This window comes from Pristiophorus japonicus, chromosome 5, assembly GCF_044704955.1.
Source record: "Pristiophorus japonicus isolate sPriJap1 chromosome 5, sPriJap1.hap1, whole genome shotgun sequence".
In the NCBI taxonomy this organism is placed as follows: domain Eukaryota; kingdom Metazoa; phylum Chordata; class Chondrichthyes; family Pristiophoridae; genus Pristiophorus; species Pristiophorus japonicus.
In genome coordinates, this window is record NC_091981.1 from 16,225,545 (window position 1) to 16,245,645 (window position 20,101).

The following is a 20,101-nucleotide window of genomic DNA, read 5'->3' on the forward strand; positions in this document are numbered from 1 at the left end:
CACAGGGATGCCCCCGGCTAAGCTACTCATGAAAAGGACACTTAAAATCAGAATCTCTCTGGTCCACCCCAACCTGCATGATCAGGTAGAGAGCAGGCGGCAGCAACAAAATATAAACGATGGTCGCGCCACTGTGTCGTGGGAAATTGATCTGAATGACCCTGTGTATGTGCTAAACTATGGACATGGTCCCAAGTGGATCGCGGGCACGATGATAGCTAAAGAAGGGAGTAGGGTGTTTGTAGTCAAACTAGACAATGGACAAATTTGTAGAAAGCACCTGGACCAAACGAGGCTGCGATTCACAGACTGCCCTGAACAACCCACAGCAGACACCACCTTTTTCGAGCCAGAACACACACCCAAAGGATCAACGACACAACCCCGGACCAGGAAATCGAACCCATCATGCCCAATAGCCCAGCAAGGCCAGGCTCACCCAGCAGCCCTGCAGGGCCAACAACACGCCAGCCCAGCGAGGGCACAGCCAACACACCAGAACAGACATTTGTACCGAGGCGGTCCACCAGGGAAAGAAAGGCTCCCGACTGCCTCACCTTGTAAATAGTTTTCACTTTGACTTTGCGGGGGGTGTGATGTTGTGTATCTGTAAAGCATGCACTCCCATGTTCCGCCAGCAGGGAGCGCATCCCGTGAAGTCCCAAGGGATCCCAGCATCCCTTGGGAGCACTGTATGTAAGCCGGCCCCTCAAGCCTGTTCCTCACTCTGGAGTGTCTTCATAAAGACTGAGGTCACTGTTACTTTAACCTCCCTGTGTGCAGTCTCATCTGTGTTAGGAACACAATGATTTCGAAGAAGAGCAGGGAAGTTCTCCCTGGTGTCCGGGCCGATATTTATCTCTCAATCAACATCACTAAAACACTTTATCTGGTCATTATCACATTGCTGTTTGTGGGAGCTTGCTGAGGGCAGATCTACAGTATAACAGTGACTACACTTCAGAAGTATTTCACTTGTTGTGAAGAGCTTTGTGTTGTCCTGAGGTTGTGAAAGGTGCTATATAAATGTACATCTTTCTGATTTCTTCTCCACGTTGGTTCCTCAATAAAATAAATTGCTGACTATTTAATTCTGTGTTCAGATTAGTGGGAGGCTGCTTAGAGTTAAACGCAAGGCTTCTCTCAAAAGTAATAGACTGTTCACTGTAAAAAAAAATATTGATGCTTAAGACAGATAATTGTTTACATAGGAAGAGAAGAAGAGCATATTTCAGTGCAATAAATAATTTAGATTCAAGCCAAGTCAAAGAATTACATTTATTTCTCGCTCATTGTGTATATATTGCTATTTTGTATCGAGTTGTGCCTTTAATTGTGAATCTTCAATTAATTTTTATTTACTTTCCATTAATTAGATACTTCATTGAACACGTTGAGGATGCAGAGAGCTATTTCATCATAGATGCTAACAGTGGGACTATTAAGACCACAAAACGACTTGATAGAGAAGACGAACCTTGGCATAACATCACAGTCATTGCATCAGAAGATGGTAAGTAGGAGATTTGGGGGCGAAATTGCCCCGCGCCCCAAATTCGAATTAAATAAAAATTTAGCGCCCGGCGAAAGCGGAACCTAATTAGCCCGGAATTGGGGTATAGCTGCATGGAGAAAAAAACCCGGGCGGTATCACAGACGCTCTGGGCCTCCGCGGGTCAGTAGCGGGACGGGAGAGGGGTGGGTAATCCAAGCTGATAATCCAAGGCTTGTTGTGCCCACTGCAAAGTCGGCGGACAAAAAAAAAAAGATGCCGGCCACGGCGCAAGGCCCTCCCCTTTAAGGGCGGATGGGGCGCCCCAACCAACTGCAAAGTTTCATCACCTGCAAAGCTGTCGGTAACATCGCCCAGCGCCAACCTTGCTCCCGCGGGGCAATTTCCTCCGCAGGGCGTAAAGGGGTTGGCACGCACAGCGATGATGTCATCACCATGTGCTCCCCCCCCCCTAGCCTGAGGCAAAAACTACGGGGCGCAGTGCAAAACTGTTTTCGCCGTCACCATCCCGTGGGCAATTTCGGGTGGGTCGCTTCCGCAGCCTGCCCCCCCGGGCGAAAAACTCTTATCGTTCCGTTAACCCAGAGACGCTAACGGGCCTTTTGGAAAGGGGCAATTTCGGTCCCTGGAATGCTTTACGAACTGAAGTGGAACAAAAGTTAGCAAACTCAGGGGCTGACAAATTTTTCAGACTTGGCTTCCGATACCCTACATCCAGCCATGCTGCACTCCACCCGAGTTTGTTTGTTGCAAATTCTTCCATTTTGTCATGATCAGATCAGAAATTTATTCGAAATGTCATTTTTTTTTTAAACCGTTAGACTTTCTATTTCAAGCTGCATAAAATCCAGGAGGTAATTTCAAATTAACCTACCCAGCGGGTAGTGACGGGATCCAATCGACTGCCCCCCTTTTACCATCCCACCTGATTTTACTTTTCATTGAATTAAATTCCCATCCACCGACCCACTATCATAGTGGATTCTTTGACAAATTAACCACTTCCAGCTTTTCCTTAGTTCATTCGTAGCAAATAAATACAGAATGGTGTTTTTCACAGGCGATGAAAGGAGAAAATAAAATGCACATAGTAATGAACTGCACCCATTCCCAAATAAAGAAAGTTAATATTAAAACCTTGATACCATATTTCAAATCTTTTTTGAGTCCGCGCTGGTAGTGGGGAACCTCACCCACCACCAGTAGATACTGGATAATTGAGAACTGTGATATCTTCACAGAGCACAAACACACACAGCTTCCGAACATGGCAGGCATCTCTCTCGGAAGCCTCCAGAATCTGCATGGTTCTGTTTAATTATTAACTCTGCAGTTGCAGTACACAATACGTCCACATTCACAGTGTGGAGTAACAAACATTACAAGCTTAAAGACATTACACTTCTCCCTACTTAATGAAGAAGTTATTATAACAAACATCATATTAACTTTCATGTTTATACATAACACAGGATATAAACTTATTTTTTTCTCCATATTTACAAATTCAACTTTACCACTTGTTTTCTGCATCGAAAAGGATACCTTCGCTCTCGAACAGAATCTTCCAAACATGGTGTTGAATCTAAACACATTCGAGGCTCATCCTGAGGAACGTTGTTCTCCACGGAATTTCCTTGATTTTCATTTGAACTCACTCTAACTTCAAGCTCTTTGTTTTTCTGACTCGGACTCAGACTTTTATTCTGATTCTCTCCTGGATTTGTTTCCAGTACATTGGATTTAGGATTTGCGACTGGTATATCAAAACTATCTGATGAGTCAGAAATAATTGAATCAGTCCCACCTTCAACTCCTTCCATGTCTGTAAGTAAAATATGATTAATATGAACAAACCTAACCTGTCCATTATCAAACATCTTTAACAAATATGTGCGAGGATCACATATCTCCATCACTCTTCCTCGTAACCCTTTAAACATTTATGGTGATGGTTCTTCAATCTTACCTTCTGGTTTAATTTCACATTTCTCTCTTTTACTCTACCTCTATCATGATTCTCTTTCTGTCTTAATTGCATCTCTTCTATGGACTGTGCCAAATTTGGTTTTAACAACGAGAATCTGGTTCGTGGCTGTCGTTTCAGAAAAACTCTGCTGGTGTTCTACCAGTCGTTGTATGAGGAGTATTTCGATATGTAATCAAAAAATTACCCAATTTGTGATCCAATGACAACTATTGTTTCCTTGGATTTGGATCTAACATTTGTTTTATGAGGGCATGTTTTACAATTTGTACTGTGTGCTCTACTACACCATTCGAAGCAGGATGGTATGGTGGAACCTTGGTATGTTTCACACCATTTTTGCTCGTGAATTGTGCAAATTCTTCTGAACGAAATTGTGGTCCATTATCTGAAACAATCTCTTCAGGGAAGCCAAATGAAGAAAATAATTTTCGGAAAATATCCAATGTTTTACTTGTTGTTATTTTCCACATTGAAAACACCTCAACCCACTTCGAACAGCTATTAATCACAATGAACAATTGTTGTCCTTCTAACTCAGCAAAATCAATATGTAGTCTTTGCCACACCTTGGGAGGCAATTTCCATGGCTGTAATGGTACTGGTGGTGGCTGCTTGCTTACCGATTGACATGTCGTACTGTTGTGGAAAAATATTTCCGAGACTGTATAATATATAAAGAGAGGTTTATTAAATCGGAGACAAAGCTTTGGGAGAAGTGTTAGAGACCCCTGTCTCTGAACCACTTCTCAAATTGGTATCTCCAGTGAGGTTCTTTTATCTTACAAATTACGTCACTTTACATCACATGCTTTATCACTAGTCCTTAAGTCTAATCATCACATTACAAGGTTTGCAAAGCTTTTCATCCACGGCTGAGTTTTTGATATAAACCAGCCTGCATTGTGACAGGGCATTATAAACAAGGGCAGGCTCTTTTGGCACCGGTATAGACAAACATCCCACTTATCTCTCCAGTCATTCATTATCTCACTTTCCTATCTCCATAACTCAAGGCCAGCATACCTTGAAGTCTTAACTGTTTTTTTTATCTAAAGCATAATGCATCAGTATTGTCCCTTACAAAATTCATTAAAGGGGAAAATAAAACAAATGTTTGGTCCCGTATACTAGTCAAGTATATGTCCAAAAATCCGCTCCAACAATACACTGACTCACGATGTACTCTATATCTTTACCAAGACCTGGCCACCATAAATAACTGCATGCAAAACTCTTGGTCAAACACATTCCCAGGTGCTGGTCATGGAGCTCTCCTAATAATTTGGACCTGAATTTATTTGGTATAACCAGTCTTGCATCCCACATGATACAATCTTTATCGACTGATAATTCAGTCCTACGAATGAAGAATGGATGTGTTTGTTACCTGGTTTGGCCATCCATTTGCAATATAATCATACACCTTTGACATCATTGGGTCACATTTGGTTGCTCTACCAATCTCTTCAGCTGAGGCTGGCAGTTTATCAATGCATGAAAAATAAAACACTTCTCCCTATCGGGTGTAACTTGTGATGGGGAAGGCAATCTAGATATTGCATCAGCATTACTGTGATCAGCTGATCGTCTGTATTCAATATCTAATGCATATGCTGACAAAATCAAAGCCCATCTCTGCATTCGGGCTGCAGCTAATGTTGGAACTGGGAACTTTAGATGAAGGATTGCTGTTAGGGGCTTATGATCTGTAACGATGGTAAACTTATGACCACACAAGTATTTGTGAAACTTCTTGACCCCAAAAATTAATGCCAAAGCTTCCCTTTCAATTTGCGCATAATTACTCTCACTGGCACTGAGAGTGCGTGAAGCAAAAGCAATTGGTCTCTCCTCCCCACTACGTGATACATGAGAGATTACAGCCCCAACTCCATACGGAGAGCCATCACATGCTAGCTTAATCTCCTTAGATATGTCATAGTGAACGAACATGGTGCTCTCTACCAATTTGCTTTTACACTCCTTGAATGCTGTATCGCATTCTTTTGACCACTTCCAATGGACCTGTTTTTTTAAAAGTTCATTCATAGAAAACATAGAAAACATAGAAAATAGGTGCAGGAGCAGGCCATTCAGCCCTTCTAGCCTGCACCGCCATTCAATGAGTTCATGGCTGAACATGAAACTTCAGTACCCACTTCCTGCTTTCACGCCATACCCCTTGATCCCCCGAGTAGTAAAGACTTCATCTAACTCCCTTTTGAATATATTTAGTGAATTGGCCTCAACTACTTCCTGTGGTAGAGAATTCCACAGGTTCACCACTCTCTGGGTGAAGAAGTTTCTCCTTATCTCGGTCCTAAATGGCTTACCCCTTATCCTTAGACTGTGACCCCTGGTTCTGGACTTCCCCAACATTGGGAACATTCTTCCTGCATCCAACCTGTCCAAACCCGTCAGAATTTTAAACGTTTCTATGAGGTCCCCTCTCACTCTTCTGAACTCCAGTGAATACAAGCCCAGTTGATCCAGTCTTTCTTGATAGGTCAGTCCCACCATCCCGGGAATCAGTCTGGTGAATCTTCGCTGCACTTCCTCAATAGCATTCAGTGGATGTAATACTGTAGCCAAATTTGGTAGGAACTTCCCATAATAGTTCAAAAGACCCAAGAATGAACGAAGTTCAGTGACATTCCTGGGAGTGGGTGCATTTCTAATTGCATCCAATTTTCCTTGGTCGGATGTAAACCATCTTTGTCTACTCTGTACCCTAAGTACTCCACTGAGTTTTTAAATAACTCACACTTACGAGCAGACACTCGTACTCTGTGCTTCTCTAGCCATTTGAGGTCTTCATTCAACATGTTATTATGAATTTGCCTAATTGGTGCTGAAATTAGTATGTCATCCAAATAACATACTATCCCTTCAATACCTTGTAAAATCTGGTTCATTACACCTTGGAATATGGCAGGGGCGGAAGACACTCCAAACGGTAGCCTATTAAATTGATATAGGCCTAGATGAGTATTTATAGTCAAACATGACTTGGACTCCTCATCTAGTTCAAGCTGTAAGTAGGCATTCGTAAGGTCCAGATTTGAGAAGATCTGACCACCTGTCAGTAAATACGTCGACTATGGTGCTGACATAGGCCCGTGCTCGCCTCCTATCCCGCGAGGCAATATCCCCCGTGGCCGCAAAAGGGTCGGCATGCGCAGTGATGACATCATCACCAGGCATGCCTCGGCCCAGGGTGATAACGGGGCATAAAAAAGGGGCAATTTCGCTCCACTTGTCTCCAGCACGAGCTGGTAAAATTGACCCCGATAAATTCATCTTTTAAAGTCACTCCAAACGTAGTGTGTCAACATGTGTATTCGTGGTAGGAAAAAAGAGTTAAATCTATTTCTGTAATGATTTTTATATTTCCATAGACAACCCATCTCAGCTGACCCAAGTTCCCGTTGCCATCCAAGTTCTTGATGTTAATGACAATCCACCAGAGCTTGCCAAGGATTATGACACAATTCTTTGTGAAAATGTCAAAGCTGGACAGGTATGCGAGTAATTTTGTTTGCATTAACCGCCATAAACTGCTAACGTTATCTTACAAGATACGGAAACCAATCAACATCAAAAACATTTGGATATGAAAAAAATTGCGATTCACACCTCTGTTGTGGTGCATTCAGAGTAAGATAGAGAAAAATATGGCACCTATGTTTCAATTTTCTTAAAATACTTTATAGAATCATCATAGGCAGTCCCTCGAAATCGAGGAAGACTTGCTTCCACTCTAAAAGTGAGTTCTCAGGTGACTGTACAGTCCAATATGGGAATGACAGTCTCTGTTACAGGTGGGACAGACAGTGGTTGAAGGAAAGGGTGGGTGGGGAGTCTGGTTTGCCGCACACTCCTTCCGCTGCCTGCGCTTGATTTCTGCATGCTCTCAGCGACGAGACTCGAGGGTCTCAACGCCCTCCCGGATGCACTTCCTCCACTTAGGGTGGTCTTTGGCCAGGGACTCCCAGGTGTCGGTGGGGATGTTGCACTTTATCAAGGAGGCTTTGAGGGTGTCCTTGAAACGTTACCTCTGCCCACCTGGGGAACGCCTGCCATGTAGGAGTTCCGAGTAGAGCGCTTGCTTTGGGAATCTTGTTAATTATAGAATAATTTTTGCATGACCGTATGAATAAGAAGTGGTCTGGTGCATTAACATTTGTCTTAGATGGAAGTGAAAATAGCATTCATAATTACATTATTTGTATAATTTGCTGCACTTGTTTAGGTTATTCAAACAGTGAGTGCTGTGGACAAGGATGACTTTTCCAACGGGCCAAGATTTCACTTTTCCCTTGTGGACGGATTTCCACCAAACCCCAATTTTACACTGCAGGATAACAAAGGTAAGCATCCACACCTCAGAATATCACCAGCCACATCAATTACTTCAAAAAAGATGTTCTGGCATACTGCTTTACCATACATTCCGGGAACGGTAGCATAGTGGTTATGAGATTGGTAATTCACCGGCCTGGGCTAATGATCCCCACCACGGCAGCCGGGGAATATAAATTCAGTTCATTAAACAAATCTGGAATTATGTAGGATTACGTAGGGTATGCGGCACAGAAACTGGCCATTCGGCCCAATCAGTCCATGCCGCCGTTTATGCTCCACTCGAGCCTCCTCCCGTCTTTCCTCATCTAAATCTATCCACATAACCCTCTATTCCCTCCTCCCTCATGCTTGTCTAGCCTCCTCTTAAATGCATCGATACTATTTGCTTCAACCACTCTCTGTGGTAGCGAGTTCCACATTCTCACCACTCTCTGGGTAAAGAATGTTCTTCTGAATTCCCTATCGGATTTCTTGGTGACTATCTTATATTGATAACCTCTCTTTATGCTCTTCCCCACAAGTGGAAACATTCTCTCTGTATCCACTCCAATAAAAAACTAGTGTCAGTAATGGTAACCCGAAAACTATCGGATTGTCATAAAACACCATCGGGCTTACTATTGTCCTTTACGGAAGGAAATTTGCTGTCATTACCGGGTCTGGGTCTATATGTGACTCCAGATCCACAGCACTGTGGTTGAATTTTAACTGCTCTCTGAAATGGCCCAGCAAGCCACTCAGTTGTACCAAACCACTGCAAAGAAGTATCACCACACGGACTGCAATGGTTCAAGGCGTCTCTTCACCACCTTCTCAAGGGCAAGTAGGGATTGGCAGTAAAGCCTGGCCTTGTTCGCTTCCCATGAACAAATAAGAAAACAAATGGTTGCTTTTTCTGCCATCTGTGCTCTACTCTTTAAATCCTGGAAGCAGGATTGGTTGAACTATTGCTGTTAATATTAGTTATAAGCCAGGGATCGTTACTTTTCAAAGTGACCTGAGTCTGCACACCCCTCCCGTCCCCACCACCCCCCAACCCCAGCAAAAGTAGACTATTCCGCCATCATTGGCTCATCATTTTCCAGCTTTATTAAGAATGAGTTAAACTGAACTACTCATCATCATAGGCAGTTCCTCGAAATGAGGATGACTTTCATCCACGCCAAAAAGGGATGAGTTCAGAGGTGTTTCAATGAAAGACCTAATATTCCAGATCCCGAACTACATGTTGAAGGGTGGAAGATGCCTGTGCGTGGATTTTCTTTACATGTGGTGGCCGTTGCACACCAGCCACCACACGGGCTTGACAGAGCTAGGTCTTGGTCCAGTGGCGAGGATTACCCAAGACGAATTGGAGACCAGCTCTGCTGCACAGACCGAGAGCGCACACATGTCGCAGTGTGGGCTGGACAGTGCTGCCGTGGGGCCTTTGCCTCTTCTGGGCCCCAGATTCACGCCTCCCCTGGGCCTCGGTCACTTCCCTCGACAAACTCTTGCCGCTCCTTTGCCCCTCCTCCTGTCCCTGCCCGCACTGCAATCAGCGACCTGACTTCGTAGCCATCGCCCTCTTGCAGTGGTATGCTGTCGCATGCTGCTCCCTCCAATGGCCCCAGTCTGCTGATGGTCTTGCAGGCCGGGCCACCGCACACTGCTCCCTCTAATGCAGCCTTTCAATCAGAGTATAACCACAACAACTTACATTTATATAGCATCTTTAATGTAGTAAAACGTCCCAAATGTGCTTCACAGGAGCATTATCAGAAACAAAGAAAATGGACACCGAGCCATATAAGGAGATTTTAGGGCAGGTGGCCAAAAGCTGGGTCAAAGCTTTGAGGGAGCGGTAGCATAGTGGTAATGTTACTGGACTAGTAATCCAGAGGCCTGGGTTTGAGTAGACTGGGTCTTTACTCATCGGAGTTCAGAAGGATGAGGGGTGATCTTATAGAAACATTTAAAATCATGAAAGGGATAGACATGATAGAGGCAGAGAGGTTGTTTCCACTGGTCAGGGAGACTAGAACTAGGGGGCACAGCCTCAAAATACGGGGGAGCCAATTTAAAACCGAGTTGAGAAGGAATTTCTTCTCCCAGAAGGTTGTGAATCTGTGGAATTCTCTGCCCAAGGAAGCAGTTGAGGCTAGCTCATTGAATGTATTCAAATCACAGATAGATAGATTTTTAACCAATAAGGGAATTAAGGGTTACGGGGAGCGGGCGGGTAAGTAGAGCTAAGTCCACGGCCAGACCAGCCATGATCTTGTTGAATGGCGGAGCAGGCTCGAGGGGCTAGATGGCCTACTCCTGTTCCTAATTCTTATATTCTTATGTTCTTATTAATAATCCAGAGACAAAGAATTCCAATCCCACCATGGCAGCTGGGGAATTTATATTCAGTTCATTAAATAAATCTGGAATAAAAAGCTAGTATGAATAATGGTGACCATGTAACTACAGGATTGTTGTAAAATAGACATCTGGTTCACTAATGCCCTTTAGGGAAGGAAATCCTCCATCCTTACCCAGCCTGGCCGATATGTGACTTCAGACCCACAGCAAAATGGTGGACTCTTAACTGCTTTCTGAATGGGCCCAGCGAGACACTCACCGGCAACTAGGGATGAGCAATAAATGCCGGCCTTGCCAGCGACGCCCACATCCCGTGAACACATTTTTTTTAAGTAGATTTTAAAGAGAGTTGACTATTATTCATGGCAGGATTTTGAACGGAGATTCCCTGCACGGGAGATTTGTATCGTCCAAGTTAATAATACGTAGCCTCCTCTCTTCTAAAGCAGCTATTAGAAATCTTACTAGCAAAGGAACATAAGAAATAGGAACAGGAGTAGGCCATACGGCCCCTCGACCTGCTCCACCATTTAATAAGATCATGGCTGGTCTGATCATGGAGTCAGGTCCACTTCCTTGCCCGCTCCCCATAACCCTTTATTCCCTTATCGGTTAAGATCAAAAACTAACAAAATATGTTTTTAAATGCGCTGATTCAACACTTCAACAGTGCTCTAATATCCAAAAGAGGATCTTGAGGGAATCCAAGACATTCAGTACTATTGGAATACGTTAGGAAAGGCCATGGAAGTCTTTCCGTTGGAACTCTCTCCCAGAAAAGGGATTTCTAAGACTTTATGAAAGTAATTTAGACTTTGTACGATGATGTAAAACGGGCAATAGCGAACTTGTTTTACGGTATTTCCGTGGACTTCATCAACAACAACGTCCCAAGGTGCTTCACAGGAGTATTATGGGATTTTAAAAATTCACACCGAGCCTCATATGAAGAAATGGAACGGAAATAAAAATGGGGGGAGATATAAAATGGGCTGCCGATTCACCATCACCCATTTTGCACTGTCACACAATGTCAATAGCTACCCCTCTGAGTCCAAAGCACAGGAAAAATAAACTTCTGATCCATGAATTTCTAATTTTCAACCAGTAAACATCTCCAATAAATTAGTGGACAGAGAAATTTGATACACAAACATTAAGTATTCAAACAACAATATTGCACACAGTCATTTCGAGACTACTATTATTAATATCAAGGACTAAAGAATCGGAGGAACGTAGGAACAGGAGAAGTCCATTCAGCCCCTCAAGGCTGTTCCACCATTCAGTGAGATCATGGCTGATCTGTGACCTATACACGTCTTTGTCCCATATCCATTCGTACCTTTGGTTAGCAAAAATCCATCAATCCCAGGTTTAAAATGAACAATTGACCCGGCATCAATGGCAGGGCCGTCGTGGTCGGACCGACCCAAGAGTCGGCCAGCCAACAAAGATGGCGGCCCGGGGGTTCTAAAGGGCCTCCCCTTTGAAACACGCCCTGGGAGCGGATCTCCAAACCCACCCGCGCAAGCCTCCCGGCCCCGCGGGCCGATTTTCCCCGTGGGGTGGAAATGGATCATCGCACACGGCGATGACGTCATCGCCAGATATGCTAAATGCGGAGCGCGACACTGCTAGGATAGCGCTCCCCCCCCAAACCTCCAGGGCAATTTCCTGGGAGGCAATAGCGTCCACCCCTCCCTCGGGTGAAAACACAATTGCGCACCATTAGTGCGCCCTCCCCAGAAGGCACTAACGGGGCTATACATAGGGGCCTATACCTCTGCTTTAGCATCAGTTTCTGGCTGAGAGTTCCACGTTTTAATTACCTTCTGCGTCAAGGTTGTTATCTCCCACCCCCCCCTTTAATTGACTCTGTAGCCTCCGTGACAATGACAGGTAACAGCGAGCCCTCCCGCACAGCTGATGTGGTGTTCGGAGTGGTTGCTAGGTTACCTCTCAGAGTGGTGACTTAAATGCATGACTTAAACTGAAAATTATATTTCAATATGTAGGTCAACAGAGCTGAAAAATCACAGCGCCGACATTTCAAATGAGTTCATCAGCTAACTTTGAATTTAAAAATACATTAATACAGTTATGAATTTAGAAATTAATAAATGCACATATTTATAATTTAAGAAATAAAGCCTGAATGCATTTTCAAATGCACAGATTCATTTGAAAATTAGCTTTTTTTAATAGTTATTCTTCTAATTGTTGAAGTGGTGTTTTTATTGCTTTGAAGGCAAGTTCATGACTGAATGCCCCCACTAATTTAGTTTGTACATGATTTATTATTCATGATGAAGATGATTCAATGATATAATTCTTTGATAACATGTTCTTTTGAAAGCCTTCTGTGATTGGACTGCTTTCTTTTCACATAGGTGGTTAGGTTCAAAATACCCAACAGGATCACACAGCATAAATTGTGTGGCCTTTTTCCCCATCCCTTTACTAAGCCCCATTTTCATATAAGAAATAGGAGCAGGAGTCGGCCATTTGGCCCCTCGAGCCTGCTCCGCCATTCAATAAGATCATGGCTGATCTGATCATGCACTCGGCTCCATTTGCCTGCCCGCTCCCCATAACCCCTGACTCTCCTGTAGTTTAAAAATCTGTCTATCTCCGCCTTGAATATATTCAATGTCCCAGCCTCCACAGCTCTCTCAGGTAGAGAATTCTAAAGATTCACGACCCTCTGAGAGAAGAAATTCCTCCTCATCTCCGTCTTAAATGGGTGACCCATTCACATGCCTTTCAGCTATGAGAATTCCCGCCAGATTGTTCCAATCAACTTGGGCTCTTTGTACATTAGCATACGAATGCTTAATGCTCATGGTTACAATAGAGGCGTTACTACATTTCTTTTAATCCTATTCACCACTCCATTGCAGTTCTGCATAAGGGAATTTCACGTGAAGGCATTTGTATGCTCGTATTTGTAGAGGTGAATTTCAAAACATAAATATTTAATTTCACATCCACCATCATGCTTTCCAACTGCTACCTCAGGAGAACATGAATCATACGAAGAAAAAACTACATAATAGGGAAAAATACAAATAAAAATCAGATGATAATTGCACCAGAGAGAACACAGAGGAGATGTTGCCTGGACTGGAGAATTTTAGCCTTGAGGAAAGATTGGATAATCTGGGTTTGTTTTCTTTGGAACAGAGGAGGCTGAGGGGAGACCTGATAGAGATGTATAAAATTATGAGGGGCCGAGATAGAGTGAATAGGAAGGACCTACTTCCCTTAGCAGAGAGGTCAATAAACAGGGGGCATGGATTTAAAGTAATTGGTAGAAGGTTTAGTGGGGAATTGAGGGGAGTTCTTTTCATCCAGAGGGTGGTGGGGGTCTGGAACTCACTGCCTGAAAGGGTGGTAGAGGCAGAAACCCTCAGCACATTTAAAAAGTACCTGGATGTGCACTTGAAGTGCCATAACCTACAAGGCTATGGATCAAGAGCTGAAAAGTGGAATTAGGCTGGATAGGTCTTTGTGGCCAGCACGGGCACGATGGCCTCCTTCCGTGCTGTACGTTTCTATGATTCTATGATAAAGTTTCGGCCTAGAAATTCCATTTTCTATTTTTTGACTACAGTGAATCTGAATATGAGGCACTGCATATTAACTGGCAGCCAGTTCGATACTGCTAGTTTTATATCACCTCCCGAGACTAATTTCTAGCACTTTGATCCAAACTATGATATATGAGACAATATTTGTTTTCAGAAAGATACTAAAAACTCCTTGGACTAATAATTAAGATATATGTGTGAATGATATTGAAGCCACTTATCAACTTAAGGTAATGTAGTGGTTATGCTTCTGGACTAATGATCCAGAGACATAAGTTCAAATCCCACCACAGCAGCAGGGGAATTTAAATTCAATTAAATAAATTTGGAATTAAAGAGTTAGAATCAGTAATGGTGACCATGAAACTACTGGATTGTTGTAAAAACCCAACTGGTTCACTAATGTCCTTTACCGAAGGAAATCTGCCGTACATACCTGGTCTGGCCTACGTGTGACTCCAGACCCATAGCAACTGGTTGACTCTTAACTGCCTCCTGAAATGGTCGCTCCGTTGTACCAAACTGCTATGACAAAGTCAGCACTGTTGGAGCACCTTCACCACACGGACTGCAGCAGTTCAAGAAGGCGGCTCACCTCCACCTTCTCAAGGGATAATTAGGGATGGGCAATAAATGACAGCCTTGCCAGCAACACTCACATCCCATGAACGAATAAATTAAAAAAAAAATATTTCCTTGGGCCTGAAATTCCACCACAGGTCTTCCCGTGGGAAAACTAAAGAAAAAAACTGCGCACTTACCTGTTGCTGCTGCCCCCGCTCGGACTTCCAAGCCTGAGGCCTTCACTCCTACGCATAGGAACGCGTGCACATTGGGACGTGCGCAGGGCTGGAGCTGTAGTCACATGGCTCTGGGCAGCCAATCAAAGTACAGTATTTTCTCATTCATAATAATGGGAACTCCATAGTTATGAATGAGAAACCCCTCCCCAGACACACAAAAAATCAATAAAAAAGGAGAAAAATACACGACATCTTTAAGAATCATTTAAATTAAAGTTCTTATAAAAAATAATATTTTCCTGACTTTTTTAAAAAGATGCCTTAAAATAAACTTACCATAGTGGGGAGGGTTTTTAACAATAAAGTATGTTTTCATATGTGTTTATTCAATTTAATGTTAATGTTTTTATGTAATTTTAAACACTAGCGCCTGTAAAAGTAGGCTATACACCTGCCTTTACAGGCGCAAGATTTTAAAGGACATTTGCAGGGCAAGATATTCGTAAATATCGGAAATCTTGCCCTGCAAGTGTCCTCGCTCCCAATATGCGTGAGATCTGTCAAGCCAGAAAATTGACAGATCGGAAAAGCCGGTTTTCTGCGCATGCGCAATGCGCGCCAAAAGCCGGCTTTTCCAATGCCTTCCCGGGTCCATAGAAACTTTGTACGGACCCGGGACATCGGAATTTCAGGGCCATTAATATTACCCATCTCTAAAATTTGCTTCATTTAAGGAGTATTTATTGAATGCGTCAAATTGAAAATGAATGGTGAGACATGGGAGGGAAGTTTCACTGCAGCCATGAGCGCTTGTGGATTGTCTGTCTGTTATACACCATGCCTGATTTTTCCAAGTGGAAAGGAGGATTGGGCCGGGTTTATAATGGGTGGCTTATCTGCCCGTGCCAGATTTCTGTCTGCATTCAACGTGAACACTGCCCCCTCCACTATGGAGTTCAGACTGTACGGTTATTGATTGATCACCAGGAGGAAGGCATTCCTCCCTGCTACCATGAGAAAGTAGAAGCTCACACTGAACAAACATAATTACTCAGTTTATCACTTCTAATATCGTACCACTGAAAATGCTGTCGTAGCAAAAGCAAATGTAACTCCTCCCTCTCCTCGCGCCCCCGCCCCCCAGATCTTTGCTGTTCAATTTAATTGTTGTTCAAAATAATAAACATCAATTGCACGCCCCAAATTGCATACAGTGAAGTGTACATTAATTTAAGCTAGCATTTAGCTGATCGGTCAATTTGCCTGGAGAGTGTGCAAAGCACTATGAGCTGTTCTATAAATGCAAGTATAACATTTGAAATTTGCACTGTGTAATGACATGCACACACATCAGAAACAGCTGACAGTGTGTGGGGATCCTCTAGTACTCTTCCCATTTGCATCGCCACAATTCAATGACACAATAATCCATTGCCGTGAAGAGTAAAATGTAACGCCCTCCCCATCCCCCCCCCTCCCCACTAGACTGACACAGTGAAAGTGTCGGTGATAGCTGTTCAGGGCCAGAAGCGGAGACAATTGACAGGTTTCTATCGCAAATCAGTCTTGCAGTTCACAACTGAATCAATAGCGCCAAGAAAATACATAAATATTAGCTGGATTGCCGTACAAGATGCAGTTGGTTCTTGGCGCTGCATAATTCACAAAAAAATATAACTTAGGATCCAATACAAGTAATTATCAGGTTACCTCCCCCCCAGCCTGAACTTCTGTGGGGTTGATCGGATCTGCTGTTATCATTTTGGTGGAAGATTAGGGCAATGCCATGGAAATTAATTTACATCTATTGCAATTAAAAAGCTAATGCGCCAGAAATGAGAAAAGTCTTGAAATCATGGCTTAGCATCTCCGTTAAAATAGTGGGCAAGCTTAATTTCAAACAAATACATTACAGAGAATGATGTATTATATGGGAATGGGCCTTTGGCACAGTGGTAGTATTCCTGCCTCTTAGCTAGAAGGTGAAGGGTTCGAACCCCACTCCAGGCAGCCCCAGCGAGTGGAGAGGGGAATTCGTCTCTAAAACGCATGGGTTTGATACCTAACGGGGGAACTCCTGTCCAGTCAGAGTGACCACTGCCTCAGTGGTCGTATCCCCGCCTCTGAGTCAGTAGGTGCTTTGGGCCCTGGCGAGCGCAGACCAGAGCTCTGAATAGTGGATTGACTACCAATGGGGGACTTGTGTCCGATGGGTGTGCGTGCCCCCCAATCCCCCATTGTAAAGATGCCTTGGTTGCAGCCCATCTCGGAGAAGGTACTTCAAAGATGAAATCCATGAGGAAGAGAGTGGGACGCCGTATGAGCTACTGTTCCATTGTCAATGGCTCCAGAATCTCATGGGTACAACTTGATTTAGGACCTGCCCTTGACCAGAATGCGACGGACAGACCTAGGGGTAGAAATTCGGGTCCTTTGTGCCTCCCGTTAGTACACCCGTGGGGTGCTAACGGGGCGCAGATGACTTTTCGCCTGAGTGTGGTTCCGCAGCAGACTCCCACAAAATTCCGTGGGAGTTTAGCAGCGGTGGTAACTGGTAGCGCCCCGCTTCTACCGGTAGCGCCCGCTCGGCTGCGCCGGCGATGGTGACATCATCATCGTGCGCAGCGACCCGTTTTCATCCCAGAGTGAAAATTCGATAACGCTCCACTTGCTCTCGGGGGGCAGTTACCCGAATATAGGTCGCGGGGCGGGACTTCCATGTCTGGCGCAGGAACTCCCGCCTCGCGACTGTTACCGTCCTCAAGCGGGGCGCTACGCAATTTCAGGGCCAAAATATATAAAGCCTACAGCACAGAAACAGGCCATTCAGCCCAACAATTCGATGCCAATATTTCTACTCCCCACGAGCCTTCTTCCACTATAATTATCTCTCCTCCCTCTAAATTTAAAGAACGCTTTCAGGTCTCCTCTTTATCTTGTCTTACCCAGACTAAAGAGCCCCAGCCTAGTCAATCGTTGCATTCTCTCAATTCCATTAACATCCTTGTAAAGGTTTTCTGCACTTTCTCCAGTGCTTCCAGGGGCCAAATGGTCTTATCCTGTTCCTATGTTCTTAGGTTTTTGTGGTATGGAGACCAGAACTGCATACAGTACTCCAGATGTGGTCGAATCAAGACTCTGTGCACATTTAGCATTACCTCCTAGCTTATGAATTCTGTTCTTGTAGCAATGAACCCCAGTATTTTGGTTGCATTCTTTAAGACCTTATCAACCTGTGTTTCTACTTTGAGTGATTCACGTATCTGCAGCCCCAGATCTATTGGCTGCTCTACTCCATTTGTGTTGCTACCATCCAAGGCATAATTGGTTCCTAATGGCACCTACCAAAATGAAACATCTCGCACTGTGCTCTGTTGAACTTCATTTGCAATTTATTTGTCTGTTCTGCAAGTCATGTTTATGCCTTCCTGTATTTTGCTTCAGTACTCCACATTGTTAGCTATACCCTCCACCTCTGATTTGATATCCTCTGCAAATTTCCCGACCATATCTCTGTCCATTATACATTCTTACACTAATGTCATGCCCTGTAATGTCTATTTTGATGCTCGGTAAAAGTCCTTTCTTTGAGGTGCCTATTTTTAGTGTCTTGCCTCTGTTTCACCAAAATGTTATCAATTGTGTGTAATGTTTGTTGTTATAGACAGCACGGCCAGCATCATGATCCGGCGAAGAAAATTCAGCCGGCACCTCCAGGAGGTCTACCAGCTGCCGATTGTGGTCTCTGACAGTGGAAGACCCATTCTGAGCAGCACCAGTACTCTCACGATCAGGGTGTGTGCCTGCGAGAGGAATGGCAAGGTTCGAACGTGCAGCGCTGAAGCTTACCTCTCCGCAGCCGGCCTGAGCACTGGGGCGTTGATAGCTATTTTGCTCTGCATTGTCATCCTGCTGGGTAAGTCCATTGCTGAAACGGTCGCAGTAAGTCCTTTGCGAGGGCGGCATTCACCTTGGGCGGTGCCGCAAAAACGGCCGACATTGAAGGGCCGCCTTGTTTTACAACGCATCACAATTGGACAGAGTGTAAAACGAGAGGTGGATTTGCTGTCCGCTGTTGTGCACAACTCTCTGAGGCAAATTTCGCCTCAGGATCTCAACGGTGCATGGTGCTCTAGGAAGTGGAAATAAAGAAACATTTCCGTTAAAAAAAATCTCACAATCTGTTCATTTCTATTTGATTCTCTCTGTGCACACATGCGTCAACTAGCTTGAAAAGGTGAAAACTCAACAATTCTCAATAACTTTATTTTTAACCTTTAGCGCATCATAAGAAATAGGAGCAGGAGTTGGTCATACGGTCCCTCGAGCCTGCTCCCCCATTTAATACGATCATGGCTGATCCGATCATGGACTCAGGTCCACTTCCCTGCCCGCTCTCCATAGCCCCTTATTCCTTTATCGGTTAAGAAACTGTCTATCTCAGTCTTAAATCTATTCAATGTATTCAATCATCGATTCACCCTGGCTTCATCTTTCTTGTGATTATATTCTTCTGGGCTTTTGATTGGCTGAACGATTGACTATTACATTCATTTTTATAGCCAATCAAAACCCATTTTTTTTAAGTTGCTCCTTATAAAATGGACAATAGGAGCCAAGAAGATGAAGACATTATGTAAGCTTTCCAAGTCCCTGTCCATTGCCAGTAAGTACCTCCAAAAGTGAGAGCTACATTCAATATTCACTGGTGGCAGGAAAGGACAAAGAACATAAGAATTAGGAGCAGGAGTAGGCCATGCGGCCCCTCAAGCCTGCTCCACCATTCAATAAGATCATGATTGATCATCGATCTCAACTCCACTTTCCTGCCCTATACCCATATCCTTGGTGAGGCCACACCTTGAATATTGTGTACAGTTTTGGTCTCCTAATCTGAGGAAGGACAATCTTGCTATTGAGAGAGTGCAGCGAAGGTTCACCAGACTGGTTCCGGACTGACACATGAAGAAAGATTGGATCGACTAGGTTTATATTCACAGGAATTCAGAAGAACGAGAGGGGATCTCATAGAAACATATAAAATTCTGATGGGATTGGACAGGTTAGATGCAGGAAGAATGTTCCTGATGTTGGGGAAGTCCAGAACCAGGGGTCACAGTCTAAGGATAAGGGGTAAGCCATTTAGGACCGAGATGAGGAGAAACTTCTTTACTCAGAGAATTGTGAACCTGTGAAATTCTCTACCACAGAAGGTTGTTGAGGCCAGTTCGTTCGATATATTCAAAAGGGAGTTAGCTGTGGCCCTTACAGCTAAAGGGATCAAGGGGTATGGAGAGTAAGCAGGAATGGGGTACTGAAGTTGCGTGATCAGCCACGATCATATTGAATGGTGGTGCAGGCTCGAAGGGCCAAATGGCCTACTCCTGCACCTATTTTCTATGTTTCTATGTTTCTATCCCTTGATTTCCCTAGAGTCCAAAAATACATCAATCTCAATCTTGAATATACTCAACAACTGAGAATCCACAGCCCTTTGGGCCAGAGAATTCCAAAGATTTGGTGGTTCAGATAATCTTCTGTACTTTTA

The 20,101-nt window shown here is 43.9% G+C and overlaps 1 protein-coding gene across 1 annotated transcript in view; it reads left to right on the plus strand.

Moving 5' to 3' along the window:
* The window catches only part of LOC139263748 (cadherin-18-like), a 330,093-nt gene that overhangs the window by 290,193 nt on the left and 19,799 nt on the right, over positions 1 to 20,101 (plus strand). Inside the window, exons 7-10 of the mRNA XM_070879786.1 lie at positions 1,377 to 1,513; positions 6,902 to 7,023; positions 7,756 to 7,873; positions 18,218 to 18,469. Coding sequence (XP_070735887.1) covers positions 1,377 to 1,513; positions 6,902 to 7,023; positions 7,756 to 7,873; positions 18,218 to 18,469 — 629 coding nt within the window. The remainder of the gene's footprint in view (positions 1 to 1,376; positions 1,514 to 6,901; positions 7,024 to 7,755; positions 7,874 to 18,217; positions 18,470 to 20,101) is intronic.